At 51.9% G+C, this 15,647-nt stretch overlaps 5 protein-coding genes across 5 annotated transcripts; 1 reads left to right on the plus strand and 4 right to left on the minus strand.

Annotated features, from left to right (window-relative positions):
* Positions 1-4,922: 4,922 nt before the first annotated feature.
* Positions 4,923-6,836, minus strand: ACET3X_004507 (uncharacterized protein; the record flags this gene model as incomplete). Its single annotated transcript, XM_069450719.1, has 1 exon — positions 4,923-6,836. One exon carries the CDS (start codon positions 6,834-6,836, stop codon positions 4,923-4,925), a length of 1,914 nt encoding a protein of 637 aa, XP_069308485.1.
* A 493-nt stretch (positions 6,837-7,329) lies between these two features.
* Positions 7,330-8,938, plus strand: ACET3X_004508 (uncharacterized protein; the record flags this gene model as incomplete). The annotated part of the gene is made up of 2 exons (XM_069450720.1): positions 7,330-8,023; positions 8,133-8,938. The coding sequence occupies 2 exons, from the start codon at positions 7,330-7,332 to the stop codon at positions 8,936-8,938; spliced, it is 1,500 nt and encodes a 499-aa protein (XP_069308486.1).
* Positions 8,939-9,305: 367 nt separating this feature from the next.
* ACET3X_004509 (uncharacterized protein) lies at positions 9,306-10,781 on the minus strand (the record flags this gene model as incomplete). The annotated part of the gene is made up of 1 exon (XM_069450721.1): positions 9,306-10,781. One exon carries the CDS (start codon positions 10,779-10,781, stop codon positions 9,306-9,308), a length of 1,476 nt encoding a protein of 491 aa, XP_069308487.1.
* Positions 10,782-11,362: 581 nt separating this feature from the next.
* Positions 11,363-12,563, minus strand: ACET3X_004510 (uncharacterized protein). The gene is made up of 6 exons (XM_069450723.1): positions 12,477-12,563; positions 12,373-12,421; positions 12,227-12,314; positions 12,106-12,177; positions 12,024-12,057; positions 11,363-11,966 (listed from the first exon to the last, which is right to left on the minus strand). Exons 1-6 carry the CDS (start codon positions 12,540-12,542, stop codon positions 11,424-11,426), a joined length of 852 nt encoding a protein of 283 aa, XP_069308488.1. The 5' UTR covers positions 12,543-12,563; the 3' UTR covers positions 11,363-11,423.
* Positions 12,564-12,906: 343 nt separating this feature from the next.
* On the minus strand, positions 12,907-15,459 carry ACET3X_004511 (uncharacterized protein; the record flags this gene model as incomplete). Its single annotated transcript, XM_069450724.1, has 1 exon — positions 12,907-15,459. One exon carries the CDS (start codon positions 15,457-15,459, stop codon positions 12,907-12,909), a length of 2,553 nt encoding a protein of 850 aa, XP_069308489.1.
* Positions 15,460-15,647: the final 188 nt, after the last annotated feature.

Consider the following 15,647-nt stretch of genomic DNA (forward strand, 5'->3'; position numbering starts at 1 on the left):
GATATGGCCAATTCGTTTTGGCTCAATTCGGGACTGGTCATTCTTCTTGTTGTTCGCGCGACAAGAATGGATCGCAAGACTGCTATAAAAAGTGCGGACAATAAGACAACTTCAAAAAGATGCTGCAGATGAACGGGCAGATGCCAGCTTTCTGTACTGGCAAGATCTGACGGTCTGAAAGGCGGAGGCATGAGTTCAAAAATGACGCCGATAGGTGGCAGGTATGGCTTGCTGGGTCCACTCCGACTGTCAATCGCGTGGGATGATGCAGGTCCTAGATGAACTAGCTACTCGGTCAATCGAGAAGACGGGAACAGAACCGCTTTCATACAACTTACCTGAAGCAAGAGCGGAAGGTCTGTTAGCATAAGCACTAGGAGCCGAATCCTGCGTTCGATAGTATCCAGCTAATAATACTGGGGTGCGATTATTGTCTCGTTCCTATGGGATTAGCACCGGGGTCTGCGTATAAATAAGGACATGCGCATATGAGAGTCAGGTTCGGTTCCTGAGTCCGATCGCTGCGAAACTGCGCCATCCTGGTTTGCGTATATGCTTCGACGGCGACATCAGCAAGCCCAGATACTGTTGAAACATTGAAGCAATCGGCGAGCTAGCCCGGCGTAGACCTGGTGACGAAGGCTGGTGGGCAAAGTGAAGCGTAAGCCCACGATGCGCAAATCAAGCAAAAGGCAACAAACTGGTCATGTTCAGCTGCAACAGATCGCGCCTGTGCAAGGCATACAGTACGAGTCTTGCTGGGGCAGGCATGGTTTGGTGCGCGGCTTCAGCAGGACAGCCAGTGTCCTTGATGCTTGGCTGGGGGATCTTCAGCTGAGTCTGCGATGGTGGCGTTGTTTTGTGGCGGTAGCCACTGGTTCATTAAGCTAATCGGCAGGGATGTCCCGAGATCTGATCCTGCGCGAAGGGACAACGGCGAGCTGGCTCAAGTCCGTTGGCCAGGCTTTTGCGCGATAGCAGGGGCCGCCGCTTGGACGAATGCAGGTGTTCCATTACGGGTGTTGGACGGAGGTGTGGTCGGTGAGTAAGGCGTCCCGTGACGGGTGGGTTTCAGCTTCTGCAGGAACGCCAACCGAAGGGCAAGCACTCATAATACGCCCGAAAACAACTTAAGCACATGTAAGAGAGCAGGCTAAACAAAGAACCACGTTTGTAGCAAAATAGGACCCTGGGCTGCTAACACCATAATCATGGAGACGCTCGCCGCATCGATACTTTTTGCGGGGCAGTTACTATTCTCACGATCCTCAGTGGCAGCGGAAGTCACACCGTGCAAGAGGCGGCTGTTTGTGCCGAGCTGATTAAGTCGCTATCACCATGTCCAGATCTTCGCCACAAGAGACCTCGGAAGTTGTACAATATGAGTGGCTGTCGAAACTCAAGGGTTTTCCTCACGCTACAAGCCGCCATTCGTGGAGAACTCGCGATCTCGAGTACTTTGTGCGATCCCCACAACAACACTTGTATCCCCGAAAGCTGGGCGTCCCTCAAAAACAGGTTCCCGGTAGCGAGCGTGCGTCGAGTCACGGCGAAGTTGGTTGCTGCTCAGCTGAATCTCTTGGACGGGACCTGGAAAGTTCCGAATGTATGGAGTACCGCTCTTGAAGCTACCAAGATGCAATTACATGTATTTGCGGGGTCAGAAGTTGATACAAAATAGTCGCCTTTTGATGACTACTTTCTTGTTCTATTGGCTACAGTTGGTATTGCTTCTGCCAAATGTCCGCGGTTCTTGTGGTAGCACCTGGGCAAGCTTCCAGCAGCTACACCAGATGTGCAGAAACAGACAAGCTAGTAGTATTCTGCGATCCTTGTGTAGATCGAGTGCGCCTCCGCGAACACCTTCCTCGTCTTCGGAGACGCCATTGTTGCGACGAGATCTGCATCTTGCGTATCTGAGATTGACACCCCTTGCCCCCCAGCGTCGAAGCAGGAACAGCGGCTCATAGTCAAACAGACAGCAGCGTGGACTGGCCCCTGAATGCAACGTTATCGATCCCTCTATGGAAATGGTCGTGTCGATCTTACGCAACGTCAAGTTGGGCTAGTCTGCTCATTACGGCGATGCCGTCGCCACGTCGCCACGTGACCCGACTCTACACTAATGCTTCTACATTAGGTAAGTGGTACATCTAGAAAAGACACTTGACGCTAGTTACGAATTGCCAAGTTCAAAGCATGCATGTACGGTTCCAAATAAATGTACTGAGCGGACGTAGGTGCTGAAACCATGAACCCAACTATCTTCACTTTATGGTAACCGACTGCCGTGGCATGTTGATGAGAATCCTCCTCAATCTTTCGCGACGTGTCACGAAGACACCAATGCGGTTATAACCTTCCCCGTAGAACGACCGATTGAGTACTAATCCTCTGACTATATCAATATGCCCGTTACTTTCTTTAGTTGCGACAACACACAAGAGCGTGAGCTCGTCCGGTATGTCCCAGTCATCCATCGATGCATCAAGTAAAATCTCTCCGGTGCTGGGAAATTCTGTCATATCTATCGAAACAGCCGTATGGCGAGCAAGATCAGGAGGGAATGCATGAGTGATTGCCATTATCCTGGACTGCTCGTGTGGAGGGCGGTCATGTCCGACGTTTGGATGTCTGCTTTCCCACCAAACCATCGCAACGGGACCGGAAATCTTCACGAAACCTGATTTTACTTGACCGAAGCGATATTGGCCAAAATATGATACAGCTGCATCTTCGAGTTGAGCTAAGTAGTCTCCAGACTTGTAATTGACCCGGCAGGAGGTGAAGGAGATGTGTCCGTCCATTGAAGCCTATGACCATGTCGGCGCGACAAATCTAGTACCATCCAGGCTTAGCTCTTCGTATGGTACAATTGGACCTCTAATGCGACGGGTTCCGTGTTTCATTTCAGTAGACGTCTGTTGCCAAAGGAGGGACGCAGGTAGTGACGATTGCCATAGGCCTGCGAGATAGCCATCGCCAAGTTGACCAGATCGAACGGTAACGATCGTCTGTGCAATGCCTGACAAAGCTACAAGCTTGTCTTCATCTCTTGTCAACTCTGCCATAGAGTATAGCTCTAGAACTGCATACCAATCCTCATAGGCCGGCGCGTTGATTAGCGCAGCATGCAGCGTGGTTTCTTGGATGATAATGGGCTGGAACATTGCTGTAAAGCTCTTCCAAAGCCTCTGTATGTATGAGATTTCCTTTGGAGTCTCCGAAACATATTTAGCGGGCCATCGGTTGTCTTCGGGCTCGTCTGCAAGCTGTAGTCGCTTTATGTTGATGAGTGGATGGCTTTGTAGGGCAGTCGGTAAACCGAGAGGATAGGTCTCGCAAGCAATAGAGTCTCGGCATTCCCAAAAAAGCTGCTCATGCCCGAAATGGATGAGGCGGGGTGTGAGAATGCGTTCTTGTAGGACCCACCCGCGTCGATTCAACGGCTCATCTGTGAGTTTTCGGGTCCAGGTGTCGGCCTCTAATACCACACGGTACTTGATCCTAGCGACCTCTTGGTTGCGATCACTCCAACTGTTGCGCCATTGAATGTACACCTCTGTAGGGAGTACAGTCCGCTTATCTCTGTTCCAAAAGCAGCCACCATTGCTATCCTTAGATCCAGTGGCGGCTATGTTGATAAAGGAACACGTATACACTTTGCTCATCAAGTTAGCCTCATGCCTCCAATCCTCCCTACTATCTTGGATGATGCACAGTGAGTCTATCCATAGGTAGCGTATATGAAGATTCCTTGCGACTTTGATCGCATCCCTGAAAGTCAACGGGAGATCTCCAAGAGGGATTTTGTGATGATGACTTCGTAGGTTTTGACTCATCGTCCTGATGAAATAGGCTCTGCCCCAGCAATGAGATAGCGTGGCGTAAGACTGCTCGGATAAGAGACGCGTTTCGTCACGATCTAGCAGTCGTATGAGACTATCCTCAGAGGTACCGATGTCGAGAAGACGTGTTGGAACCCAGTGTTCTGTAGCAGACAAATTACATCGATCATGCTTGTGAATGCATTGGTTCAGCCAACGATCGATCAATTCCCAGCTCTGGGGAGAGTCTGTAGACGATGCGGGGGAATATTCAGTTGCCTCGCCTTTGCGTGGTTGTCAGCACTGGTGGAAAAGATGGTTCGTGATACAACTAACTCTGAACTTCGAGGAAAAAGCGCAGGCTGAAGTCAACGCGCTTGTCTACTTTGAATAGCAACTCGAATGAGCTTTGCCAACCGGCTGAAGACGTATCGAATTCGCAGATGATCGGAAAAAACGAGGACAACGAATTGGTTGTTTCGCCGATAAATTGATCTTTTAGAGAACGTAGAAGTTCCGCACATATACCGCAAACATCCTTGGCGCTTTCTTCGAGCGATTCCAATGTCGGGTGATGATGGCGCATCCCAAGGCCGGGTTCGCAACTGATCTTGGAGACGAGCAGCTGACATTCTTTACACAACTCATTATTAGTAACTGAGCCCATTTTTGTGGGTTTCCGCGTCTAAAGAGTCGGAGGATTCGAGTAGATGTATAACTGCAAAAAGCACAGCTGTTGCGGAGACCAGGCTAGCACGACCTGACAGAAGGTGGGCTGAGTATGAGTACCCCACCTCACCTTCCACACTGTCAACTAGCACCTTCCTGTATTCGCCAGGCTGCTGCGCCCTGCTGCGCCCTGCATTACCGCCACGTATCCGTGCATGAAAGCGCCTGGAGAATGCATGTCAGTCTGAAGGTTGAAGCCTAGATCTTTGCACAGCAAATGTGGTGCAAGGCTGCGTCTTACGTTGACCGGCGTTTGATGATGATGCGAAATTGATGGGTGATATGCATCTACACGTAGCTATTCGTCCTGGGGTCATGGTTGGCCGTGAAACTGTACCCCGAAGGATACATTTTCGGGTCTCCAACTTAGGCGATTAGCTGAAAGACCGGTCGCCCTTCTCTCCACTCATCAAAGTCCTTCGTACCAGGCATCTCTCTTCCGTCCAAAAGCGTGAGCCTAGGAAAAGACCTATCCTTGCGATAATAGGTGGGTTCCTTCAAAGCCAACTCTTCATTGACTAGAACCAAGGCACCAGATTGCCAACCTGCAGCGCTGACTTGGAGGGCGAAATATGCGCCCAGACCGTCTTCGCCGCCGTCTTGGTCCCAGGCTCTGCCTTCTTGCTCAAACCATTCGCTGACCTCACCCTGGACGTTATGGTCGCTGAAACACAGTTCCCTGCGCGATTGGCTCTCTTCAGCATGTGCATGGTCATGCACGACCTCCTTGAGCCATTCATTTTTCCTTGCATCGAACCAGATCTGACGACCGGTCGTATAGGCGTGAGGCAATAATTGACCGTTGTTACTGAATTGATCATATACGATGCCGCGCGCCTTGCCGACTAGGTTGTCGTCATTCATCCCCAGACCGAGTGAGCCACAGCCACCATTTTCGGTGCCGTACGATGTAATTTTACCATTTGAGTGGAGCGCCAGGTAGTGGTAGTCACCGAAAGCGATGGAGATGACGTTGGTGCCTTGCAAAGCCGGAATCTTCTTGAGGCCGTGCATGTCTCCCGGGCTATCGTGACGATGGCTCCAGCATGATTCGAGGTAGTTTTGGTCGCCAGTGATGACTTCGTTGTCCCTAAAGATGGCAAAATTGCGGAAGGATCCCTGGACATCAAGAGGGGCCCCTTTCTCATGACGCACCATTCGAAGCTCAATAACATCCTCAACCTCGTTCTTCGCTTCGAACTTACCACAAAAGATCTTGCCAAGATCTGTCGTGAACAAGACGAAATGCTCAAGCAGAACATAGTTCAGTACCGCCCCTACCTCTTGACCTAGAGCTCTCTGCTCATCAGACTCGCGAGTGCCTTTGACGTGCTGATAGCCAGTCTTGGGAATCTCGGCGTGTTCCATGACAAGCATAGTATCGGTGCCGTCTTCACCATGATCCCGTTCGACTGGGTCCCAGACGACAATGCCGACGCCATGCACATAGGCTGAGCTGCGACTCCATCCCGCTACAACTTGTTTTATTTGTCCGAAATTGGAGGTCGTGTTCGCTGTGTCGCTTAGGGAGATCTCGTTCAATTGCAGAGTTGCAAATTTGACTTGGAGCGCAGGTTTCTTGACGTCGTACCATGACCATATGCGACCGCTGTCAGAGAGCCCGAGTATGTGCGCGCGGCCGGAGGAGAATTGGCGGATGGCGACGGTCGGCTCTTCGTACTGGGCGTCGGTAGCAGTACGGGGATATCCTTCAGGGAAGCGGAGCGGTTGCAGAGGCCCATTAGCGATGAGTATCCGCTGGCCATCCAGGACACCGGCGGTATGGAGAGTGCCTTTCGAGGTAAGCAGGGTCGTGGACCAGCCACCACACTGCATGTCAGCAATGACGCCCAATTCTCGCGTCTTATCCATCTCTGTCGGCCGCGCTTGGTGTGCCGTGTACATGCGCCTGCCGGGCCGCATCATGCCAGCTCTCATCCGAGGCCCACGGCGGCCATGTGTATGGTCTTCCGGGTCGAGGGCGTGCCCTAGGCGGTTGTGCGAGTTATGGCCCCATGTATAGACGCGGCTCTGGGTAAGCATGCGCCGGTACATCTTCTGCCAGCGGTCACCATCATGCTGTACGACTGGTTGGTTCGGTACGCGGAATGTTGTTCGGGCGAGATAACTCCAGTACGCGGGATCTAGTCGAATCGACGGTTGCTGGAAGGCTTTGCACGTGCTGCAGAGGGCAAGGAAGCTCTGGGCATCTAGATAGGGGAATACAAGTACGAGGATGTCGAGGGGGAGGTCGGTGATGGAGCTGATCTTGTCGGCCATGTTGGTTGAAAGGAGGCCTCTAAGCTCTTTTCTCGGTGTTGATGTTACAACAGCGGAGCTCGCACGGCAACGTCGATATACAGGGTAGAGGTAGTGGAGCCTGCTCCAAATAGCGCTGATGACGAGTGTGTGCAAACAAGATGTTTGTAGGACGCGAGCGTGGAAGGCACACGCCCAATGACGCAAGGAGTGCGGGGATTAATGCGGGACATTTCCGTTTTCGCGCTAACTCGAAGCAGCGACCAAACTTCTGACTCAATTCACGAGTCTCTATCAAATTTCCGCCTGCCCAGCAACACGTTTCGATCCACGCGTTGTACTGCTCCACCTAACTACTTCGGCCCACTGCTATCTGAAGACTGCAAAAACACTGCATTTGGGACCATATCCGCGCCACGACACTTGATCCTGCCCCACCACGTTGGATCGTCTGACACCTGACTGGCTACATTCCACTTACCAGAGTCGACGACAACAAAAACGTCACATCGCCATGTCTGAAGCACCCGCTGCCGAGCCAGCGCCGGCGCCTGCTGCGGCAGTAGCACCGTCCCAAGAAAGCGCACCTGCAACAACAAATGGCGAAACCGCTCCTGCCACGGACGCGCCTAAAAAGCTCTCGCCAGCAGAGTTGAAAAAGCAAAAGCAAGCTGAGAAGCAAGCAAAACGAGCCCAAGCCAAAGCTGCGGGCGGCCCACCAAATCAACAGCAAGGACCATCCAAGGACAGCCAAAAACAGCACAAGGACCCAAAGCAAGCATCAAAAGACGCCCAGTCAAGACCAGGGCCAGTACGGCGACGACCGTCACAAGCCAACGCACCAGCTCTGAAGGAACCAGAGAAGAAAGCAAAGAAAGACAAAGAACCAAAACAGACTGGCCTCTTCTTCGGCCATCTCTACAGCCAACCAAAGCAGCAATCCCTTGTCGGCGCGTCCAAAGATGTCCACCCTTCAGTCCTCGCGCTTGGCCTGCAGTATAGCAGCTATGCCATCTGTGGTAGTACGGCGCGTATGGTGGCCATGCTGCTGGTTTTCAAAACGGTCATCGAGGCCTATCAAACACCTCCAGGAAACAGTCTAGCTCGGCATCTGACTAGCCACCACCTTGGTCCTCAGATCGAGTTCCTAAAGAGCTGTAGACCGCTTAGCATTAGCATGGGAAATGCTATTCGGTGGCTCAAGGATAGTAAGTTGATATTTCGCATCAAACTAACGCAGTAGGCACGGCTCGAAACGCTCAATATGAGCATCAGAACTTGTCAATTAGCAACTCTTAAGATGCTGACTCCTTCCAGTCATTATCAAAATAGACCCTTCAACGCCAGAGAACGAGGCAAAGCGAGACCTAATCGAGGAGATTGACATATTCATCCGGGAACGTGTCACGGCCGCTGACAGGCTCATCCGCGACCTAGCCGCTACGAAGATCCAAGCAGGCGATGTTATTTTGGTCTATGCCGCATCTTCTATAGTCGAGCAAACCATTATTCATGCTCACCAATCAGGCAAACCCTTTACAGTCATTGTAGTTGACTCGAAGCCATTGTTTGAAGGCAAGAAGCTCGCACGGAAGCTCGCAAACCATGGTATCACCGTACGGTACTATCTCATCACAGGAGCCTCGCACGCGGTCAAAGACGCGACAAAGGTTTTCCTTGGTGCGCACGCGATGATGTCAAACGGCCGCCTTTACTCACGCGTCGGCACGGCTCTCGTATCTATGCTCGCCCACTCCCACTCACTACCTGTCATCGTGCTCTGCCAATCCGTCAAGTTCACCGAGAAGGTGGCGCTAGACTCTATTGTCGGCAACGAAGTCGCTCCTGCTGAGGAAATTCTCTCCGAGGCCGAGCGTCGGGACCTTCTTCCCCTCAAGCCACGTCTTCAAGCATCCAAGAACGACGAAAAGTCATCATCGGAAGAGGCACCAGCCGATACCACAGACGTGTTGAAGTGGATCGACGACGCAAAGAACCTTCATCACCTCCAAGTTCTCTACGATGTCACGCCTGCGCAGTACATCAACATGGTCATCACCGAATACGGAAGCTTGCCGCCTAGCTCGGTTCCCGTGGTTCACCGATTGAGTACGAATATATGATCCTGTCCAGCGCTTTCTTTTTTGTGTTCAAAGTACTTCCTGAAGCAGGTGCTAACATTGATGGTTCAGGGACTGAAGAGCAGGAGACGATGCCTACTAAGAGGGGTGTTCGTCAAGCTTCCGGGTGGTAGAGTGGGGTTGAGAAGAGGACTGCAGGATCAGAGAAGATTGATGGCAGTCACTGCATTGGTCTCTTTCTATGTGTTGGGAGTAGACTAAGATGTGATAGGTACGGTTTCTTGAGACAATCAACATCTTACTCCCACCGCTATGCATCCGTTTAACATTCATTCTATGCGACGAATGGCTACACTAAATGCATCTAGCACAGCAAATCAACTCGCTGCAAGTTCGAGATTGATGAAGATCAAATAGCCATCGCCGCGATCTTGCATTCGAGATCTGCCATCTGCCTTCTCAACTCAGCAAGTCGCTCCTGCTTGTCCGCCATCTTACTGGGCTGGCTCGCAGAAACAGCACCATCACCCTTCTTCCCGTCCTCCCTCATCATTGGATACGCCAGCACCTCCTTGATCGTATAATTGTTCGTCAAAAACATCATAATACGATCCAACCCCGGCCCACACCCAGCCGTCGGCGGCATCCCATACTCCAGCGCCTTGACAAACTGCTCATCGATCCCTTGGGCCTCGTCATCCCCCTGCGCCTTCTGTCTCGCTTGTTCCAGAAATCGATCGCGCTGTTCAAAAGGATCATTGAGTTCGCTATAGAGATTGCAAATCTCAAAGCCGCATACGAAAGCTTCTGCGCGCTCTGTGAGACCGGGAATCGAGCGATGCGTCTTTGCGAGAGGCGACATGAGCTTAGGATGGTTCATGATGAACGTGGGGTTTGTGATGCGCGATTCAATGTATACGCCGACCAGCTTGTCGAGTAAGCGGGCATTTGTGTGCGGAGGTGAACAGACGATGTTTTGGTCCCTCAAGACACCGAGTAAGAACTGGCGGCTTTCTTCCGTATGAAGTTCAGAAGGCGGAGGAAAGTTGACCTCACAGGCTTCTTCAAGCGCTGTCATCATGTCGACGCGCTCCCATGGCCCCTCCCAATCGATCACCCTCTCCTCTCCAGTCTTGTCTGTGAACCTAGTGACATAAGAACCTGTCACACTCTTCACTAGCCCAGAGATCATTTCTTGCGTGACCTGCATCATTACCTCATAATCTGCATCCGCTTGGTAAAACTCACAGCTCGTAAACTCGGGGTTATGCGTCAAATCCATATCCTCATTACGAAAGACACGTCCAATTTCGAACACGCGGTCGATGCCGCCAACAACAAGGGGCTTGAGATGCAGTTCCGTAGCCGTGCGCAGATACATATCTCGCTTGAGATCATTGTGGTGCGTGATGAAGGGCTTCGCTGCTGCGCCGCCGGCTTGTTGGCAGAGGATGGGTGTTACGACTGAGATGTAGCCGCGGCTGCGGAGGAAGGTGGTAATGTATGACTCCATGGCATCCCAAGTACGCAGCATATCGCGGCTGCGGCGATTGGTGATAAAGTCGAGAGGTCGATCGCGATGGCGTGTCTCAGCATCGGTGAGCGTCTTGGGTAGCATGTGCAGGCTCGGTGCCAGGAGGATGACGCTTTGCGCGAAGAGCGAGAGTTCGCCTACGGATCGGTTGCGTGGCGCTGTACGGCCTGGATGGCCGGTTATGCCAATCTGGTCTCCTCTGGCCAGATGCTGATGTTGCTGCTTGTATGCTTCGAAGTCATCTGACGAAGTGGCCTGGCATACTACTTGTATCTTCTCCTCGCCCACCTGAACCTCGTAGAAGCGAAGACGCTCTCCTGCGCTACGGATTGTAACGATTCGACCACGCATTGTATATCTGACGTCTCTCAACTGTTCGCCAGTCGTGATGGACTTGTGCCGCTCGCGGAACGCGCTAAGGTCTGTAAGGCTGGGGATGAACGAAGAATAAAGGCCATTCTCGTGAGATTCCTTGCGTAGATGTTGAACTAAGATAGATCGATTTTCGTAATACTTGTGTGGTGCGAGCACTTCCTGTTGTTCACGTCTTGCTCGTTGCTTAGTTGCAGTCGTAGTAGTGCTGTTGGTGGCCATAACGATTGAACAAATATCCCTCAATATTTTTTCTTTTGCAAGATAGTGAGTAACGCACAGTGGATCGTCAGAGAAAGAGACTTTTCAGTTGTGTTGCGTTTCCAGACGGAACCTTGACGTTCTTAAGTAAGGCGAACCTCATCTCCAGTCATCGCTTGTGAGTCAACCACTGCATCCTTCGTCAACATTTACGTTATGGATAGCACCGGACATGCCAAGATAACCTTTAATATGTATCCCCCGCAGTTAGGCCTCTTTGGCCGCACGTACCATTTGCCTACTGCCAAAAAGTACCAGTTGGTTACACAAGTCGTCCACCAAGGTACACTGGAAATGGGCTCCCGTCCAAGCACAACAAGTTGATGCGTTAATTCTGTCGTATTGTATACACATCCAGTTCTACGACTTGTCTTTCATTGCTCGCAATGCTCCCATGACATCAATAGGTTGGGTTTTGGAAGTGACCTTTTGAAGTTCAGGGTCCTCTACACGCATGAACACGTTGTGCTTCTTCTCATCGCCGATTGTAAACTTGCCCTGCGTCTGCTTGTTCTCTTGTGTGAACGTGTCGAGTTTCCTGATAGCGTCATTGTCCAGTACGCTCTTTGCAAACTTAACATTGCCCTTTGTGTACTCGTGTCCAGGATAGACCTTTGTGTCATCAGGAAGCGCGGCCAGAGTCTCGTTCAAGGCCTTGTGCATCTGCTCCGGAGTGCCTTCGAAGAACCGTCCGCAGCCGCCGATGAAGAGCGTGTCTCCCGTGAATACTGCACGATCGTTTCCATCTTCGAAGTAGAAGCATATGCTGTCTTGAGTATGGCAGGGGGTGTGGAGGGCTTTGACGTCGATAGATCCGATCTTGAAGGTGCTGTTGTGGCTGGGTGTCTCGGACACTTTATCGCAGTCGCGACCACCGATTACAGGGAGGCCAAATGCTTTGATCTGGGAGAGCTGTTAGCTGATAGCGCTCGAAGAATCATGGGTCGTCTCTTGACTCACAATTTCCGCATTACCTCCCGCATGATCATGGTGACTGTTCCATATGTCAGCGAAGTCGATTCCTCAGGAGCAGTCACCCTACTGGTGTGTGTTTATGATCTTGGTTAGCTTGAGGCCGCCGGTGGTAGTTTGCTCTCGCAAGACAGGTAAAACCCTACAACCCAGTAAGTCGCGTGTTTACTTCTCCTGACCTTCCAACGTACTCTGGAGGGTTGGCAGGGTCAATGATAACGGCCTCTTTGGTCTTGTCGTCGGACACCAAGTAGGCATAGTTGTTGCCCGAACCCTCCCCTAATCAGTAGGTTAGATTGCACCCGAGGTTGAAGATTCTCCATCAAGGTGCTCGTACACATTGGAATTGATTGGATATGCATGGCGCGTGCTGGTACGGACGATGGCTTCTTGGCGTTAATTGCTGTTTTCGATGGCTCGAACAGAACTGTGGGTAAATACCTTGAAAGTGGATCGAGCAAATGATATTAGCGGGTACCTCCTGATGGCTGCTGTGAATAAGCTCATAAGGGAGGCGCAGAACAGTAATTGACGGAGGCTTGCGGATATCATGAAGCTTCGAGATTGCGGAGGTGATGACGTTACTGCTCGTTATCGATAAGCTGTGCTGTTCTCCACGTGACTAGTGGCCCACGTTCACGGCGCGTCAAGCTCCATCTCTCAAACGCGTTCGCCTCAACCATGAAGTCAATTTCAGCACACATCCAACCCTACACAATGGCATATGTCCAGATCAAAAGCATGAAAATACGCGTCGAAGTGGATATGGATCACATTCAACATACAACACTAAACTACCTATACCCTAGAGAACGCCTAAAGGCTGACCCAGCCATGCAATCATCAATCGTCAAACATTACAGCGTCCTCCTTACAACAACGACTTCAGTCTCTTCTGCAGCTCCGGCTTCTCGGACGATCCTTCACCTCTTAAGCGTTGCTCCTGAGGGTCGTGCAACGGGTCTCGGGTTACTGTGGCCCTGATCTTCTTGCCGAAATACTCAATCTCCACCGACTTGCCTTCGCTCACACTGCTCGGCAGCCATGCATATGCGACAGGCTTGCGCACGGTGTAACCAAAAGCGGCGCTGGTAACATAGCCAGCTCTTTTGCCTTCCACAAAGACTGGCTCTTTACCCAGAACCATGGATCGTCCATCGTCGACAGTCAAGCATCTAAGCCGCTTAGAGGCTGCCTTCCTGGACAGTTGCTCTAGTGCGGCTTTACCAACGTAATCCGCCTTCTTGTCCATCTGAATCGCGTACGTCACGCCGGCCTCCCATGGGTTGTGCTCAGAAGTCATGTCGGAACCTGAGGCTCGGATACCTTTCTCGATTCTTAGTCCGTTAAAAGCGGCGCGACCTGCAGCAACCAAACCATGGGGCTTGCCCGACTGGAACAACAAATCCCAGAGACGCTGGCCATACTCAGGTGTGGTTTGGATCTCCCAGCCGAATTCTCCGACAAACGACTTTCGGAACATTGTGACAGGAACTCCAGCTATGCTTGTCTTCTTGACACCCATGTACGGCAAGCCTTTGTTGCTGTAATCATCGGAACTGATTGTGCTGATGACGTCCCGCGCGCGAGGACCCCAAAGACCAAGGCAGCATGTACTGCCCGTAACGTCTCGTACCTGAGCCCACTGACCAGGAGTGTGCTTTTGTTGGCGGCGTGCTTCGCGTGTGAGGTAGGCAAGATCGGTCGCAGTGTTTGCGCCTACTTGGAATAGATCCTCCTCGATCCTGGATACAAAGATATCGCTTAGTACGCCGCCATGACCGTTGACAAGGAGCGTATGAGTGATCGCGCCAGGCTGCTTGGAAACGTCACTGGTTGTCAATCTCTGAAGCAAGTGCACAGCCCCAGGGCCGGAAACCTCGAACCGATGGAAAGTAGTCATGTCGTACAATGCTACTGCGTTTCGCGTCTTCCAAGCCTCGGCTGCTGCGATTGGCGAGTAGAACTTGGATGACCAAGCATCGCGATCGACTGGCTTCCAGTCATCTGGCAAGGTGCTCACCAGACCAGCGTTTGCTTCATACCAATGTGGACGCTCCCAGCCTCCTACTTCTAGGAAGAAAGCGCCTTGCTCCTGTTGACGGGCATAGAAGGGACTGACACGAAGGTTTCGAGGGCTCTCTTTCGGTGCGAGAGGGTGGATGATGTCGTAGATCTCGACGAAGTTCTGTTGTGATGTCTCGCTGACGTACTCTGGGCTGAGCTGTACTTCCTCGAATCTTGTCAACTCGCACTCCGCAATGTCGACAGTCGACCGACCCTCTGTAAGGGTCTCTGCGACAGCTCGAGCCACGCCAGCCGAGTGTGTTACCCACACAGCTTCGGCGACCCAGAAGTTATCCAGATTAGGTGCTTGTCCAACGACGGATCCGCCATCTGGTGTGAACGAGAAGATTCCGTTGAAACCGTCTGCAATCTCAGTCTCGCGGAGCACGGGAAGCAGCTCTTTGGTGGCCTTCCAGGCCGGCTCAAAGTCTTCTGGTGTGAAATCTAGACGAGAAGGCATGTGCTTCTCATCCACGTGTCGCGGTGTTACACCCAGATTCGAAGCCTTGACAGGCATCGGCCGATGACCATAGTAACCGATGCCAAACTGCTCCCCATGCTCTCGGTAGTATAGATCTTGGTCCTGGTGTCGCAATATGGGCAGCTCGGCGTTCATGGCGTTGATCTTCTTGTTGACTTCACGGTTCTGGAGGCCTGGCACAGCTGTGGTCTTCGCATACTGGTGACCCAGAGGAAGGAGAGGGACCTTCAGTCCGATCATGGCTCCTATCTCCACACCCCAGAAACCAGCACACGAAACGACTATATCCGCCGGCACAGAACCATTGTTCGTCGTCACACCAGTGACCCGGCCGTTCACTTGTTCGATTCCGGTAACGACGGTGTGCTCGAGGTACTTGACGCCGGCGTTGCGTGTGTTTTCGATGAGTAGCTGTGTCGCGCGAGCTGCTAGTGCCAAGCCGTCGCTCGGAATGTGAAGGCCACCTAGCACCATATCCTTGTTGAGGAGAGGGTACTTCTTGAGACATTCTTCAGGGCTGATCAGATGTGCTTCAATGCCCCATGATTGTGCATATCCGTGCTTGCGCTTGAGTTCCTCCAATCGTTCTGGGGTTGTCGCAATCTCCAAGCCACCCAATTGGTTGAAACAGTTCTGTCCGTCTTTCTCGAGCGCTGAGAACTTCTCGACGGTGTATTTGGCGAGCAAAGTCATCGTTTTGGAGGGGTTCGTCTGAAATACCAGGCCGGGCGCGTGCGATGTTGAGCCACCAGGCATGCTCAATGGACCCTGCTCAATCACGGTGATGTTGTTCCATCTTCGTGAGACCAGCTCATCAGCGAGGTTGGTGCCGACGACGCCGGCTCCGATAATAACAACACGCTGAGAGGTCGCCATTGCAAAAGAACTGAAGAGTATGGATTTGGATAATTGTTTCCCAGAGACTGTAGGAGGAACTCCTCTTAAGACTGTTTACGCTCGCGATAACGGACCATCTCACCACGCTCTGCCATCATAGAAGCCGAAACTAAGCGCAGCGCAAACTTCAATTGGCAAAATAATTCCCGTGGTGAATCCAACGGCAG

The sequence above is a fragment of the Alternaria dauci genome, chromosome 3, assembly GCF_042100115.1.
Source record: "Alternaria dauci strain A2016 chromosome 3, whole genome shotgun sequence".
NCBI classification, from domain to species: domain Eukaryota; kingdom Fungi; phylum Ascomycota; class Dothideomycetes; order Pleosporales; family Pleosporaceae; genus Alternaria; species Alternaria dauci.

Coding starts and splice junctions, on each gene's coding strand:
- ACET3X_004510 (XM_069450723.1), bottom strand. CDS start 12,542: ATGAGCTTATTCACAGCAGCCATCAGGAGGTACCCGCTAATATCATTT. Junction 12,178..12,226: donor GACCCTGCCAACCCTCCAGA/GTACGTTGGAAG, acceptor ACTGGGTTGTAG/GGTTTTACCTGTCTTGCGAG. Junction 11,967..12,023: donor CGGGAGGTAATGCGGAAATT/GTGAGTCAAGAG, acceptor CAGCTCTCCCAG/ATCAAAGCATTTGGCCTCCC.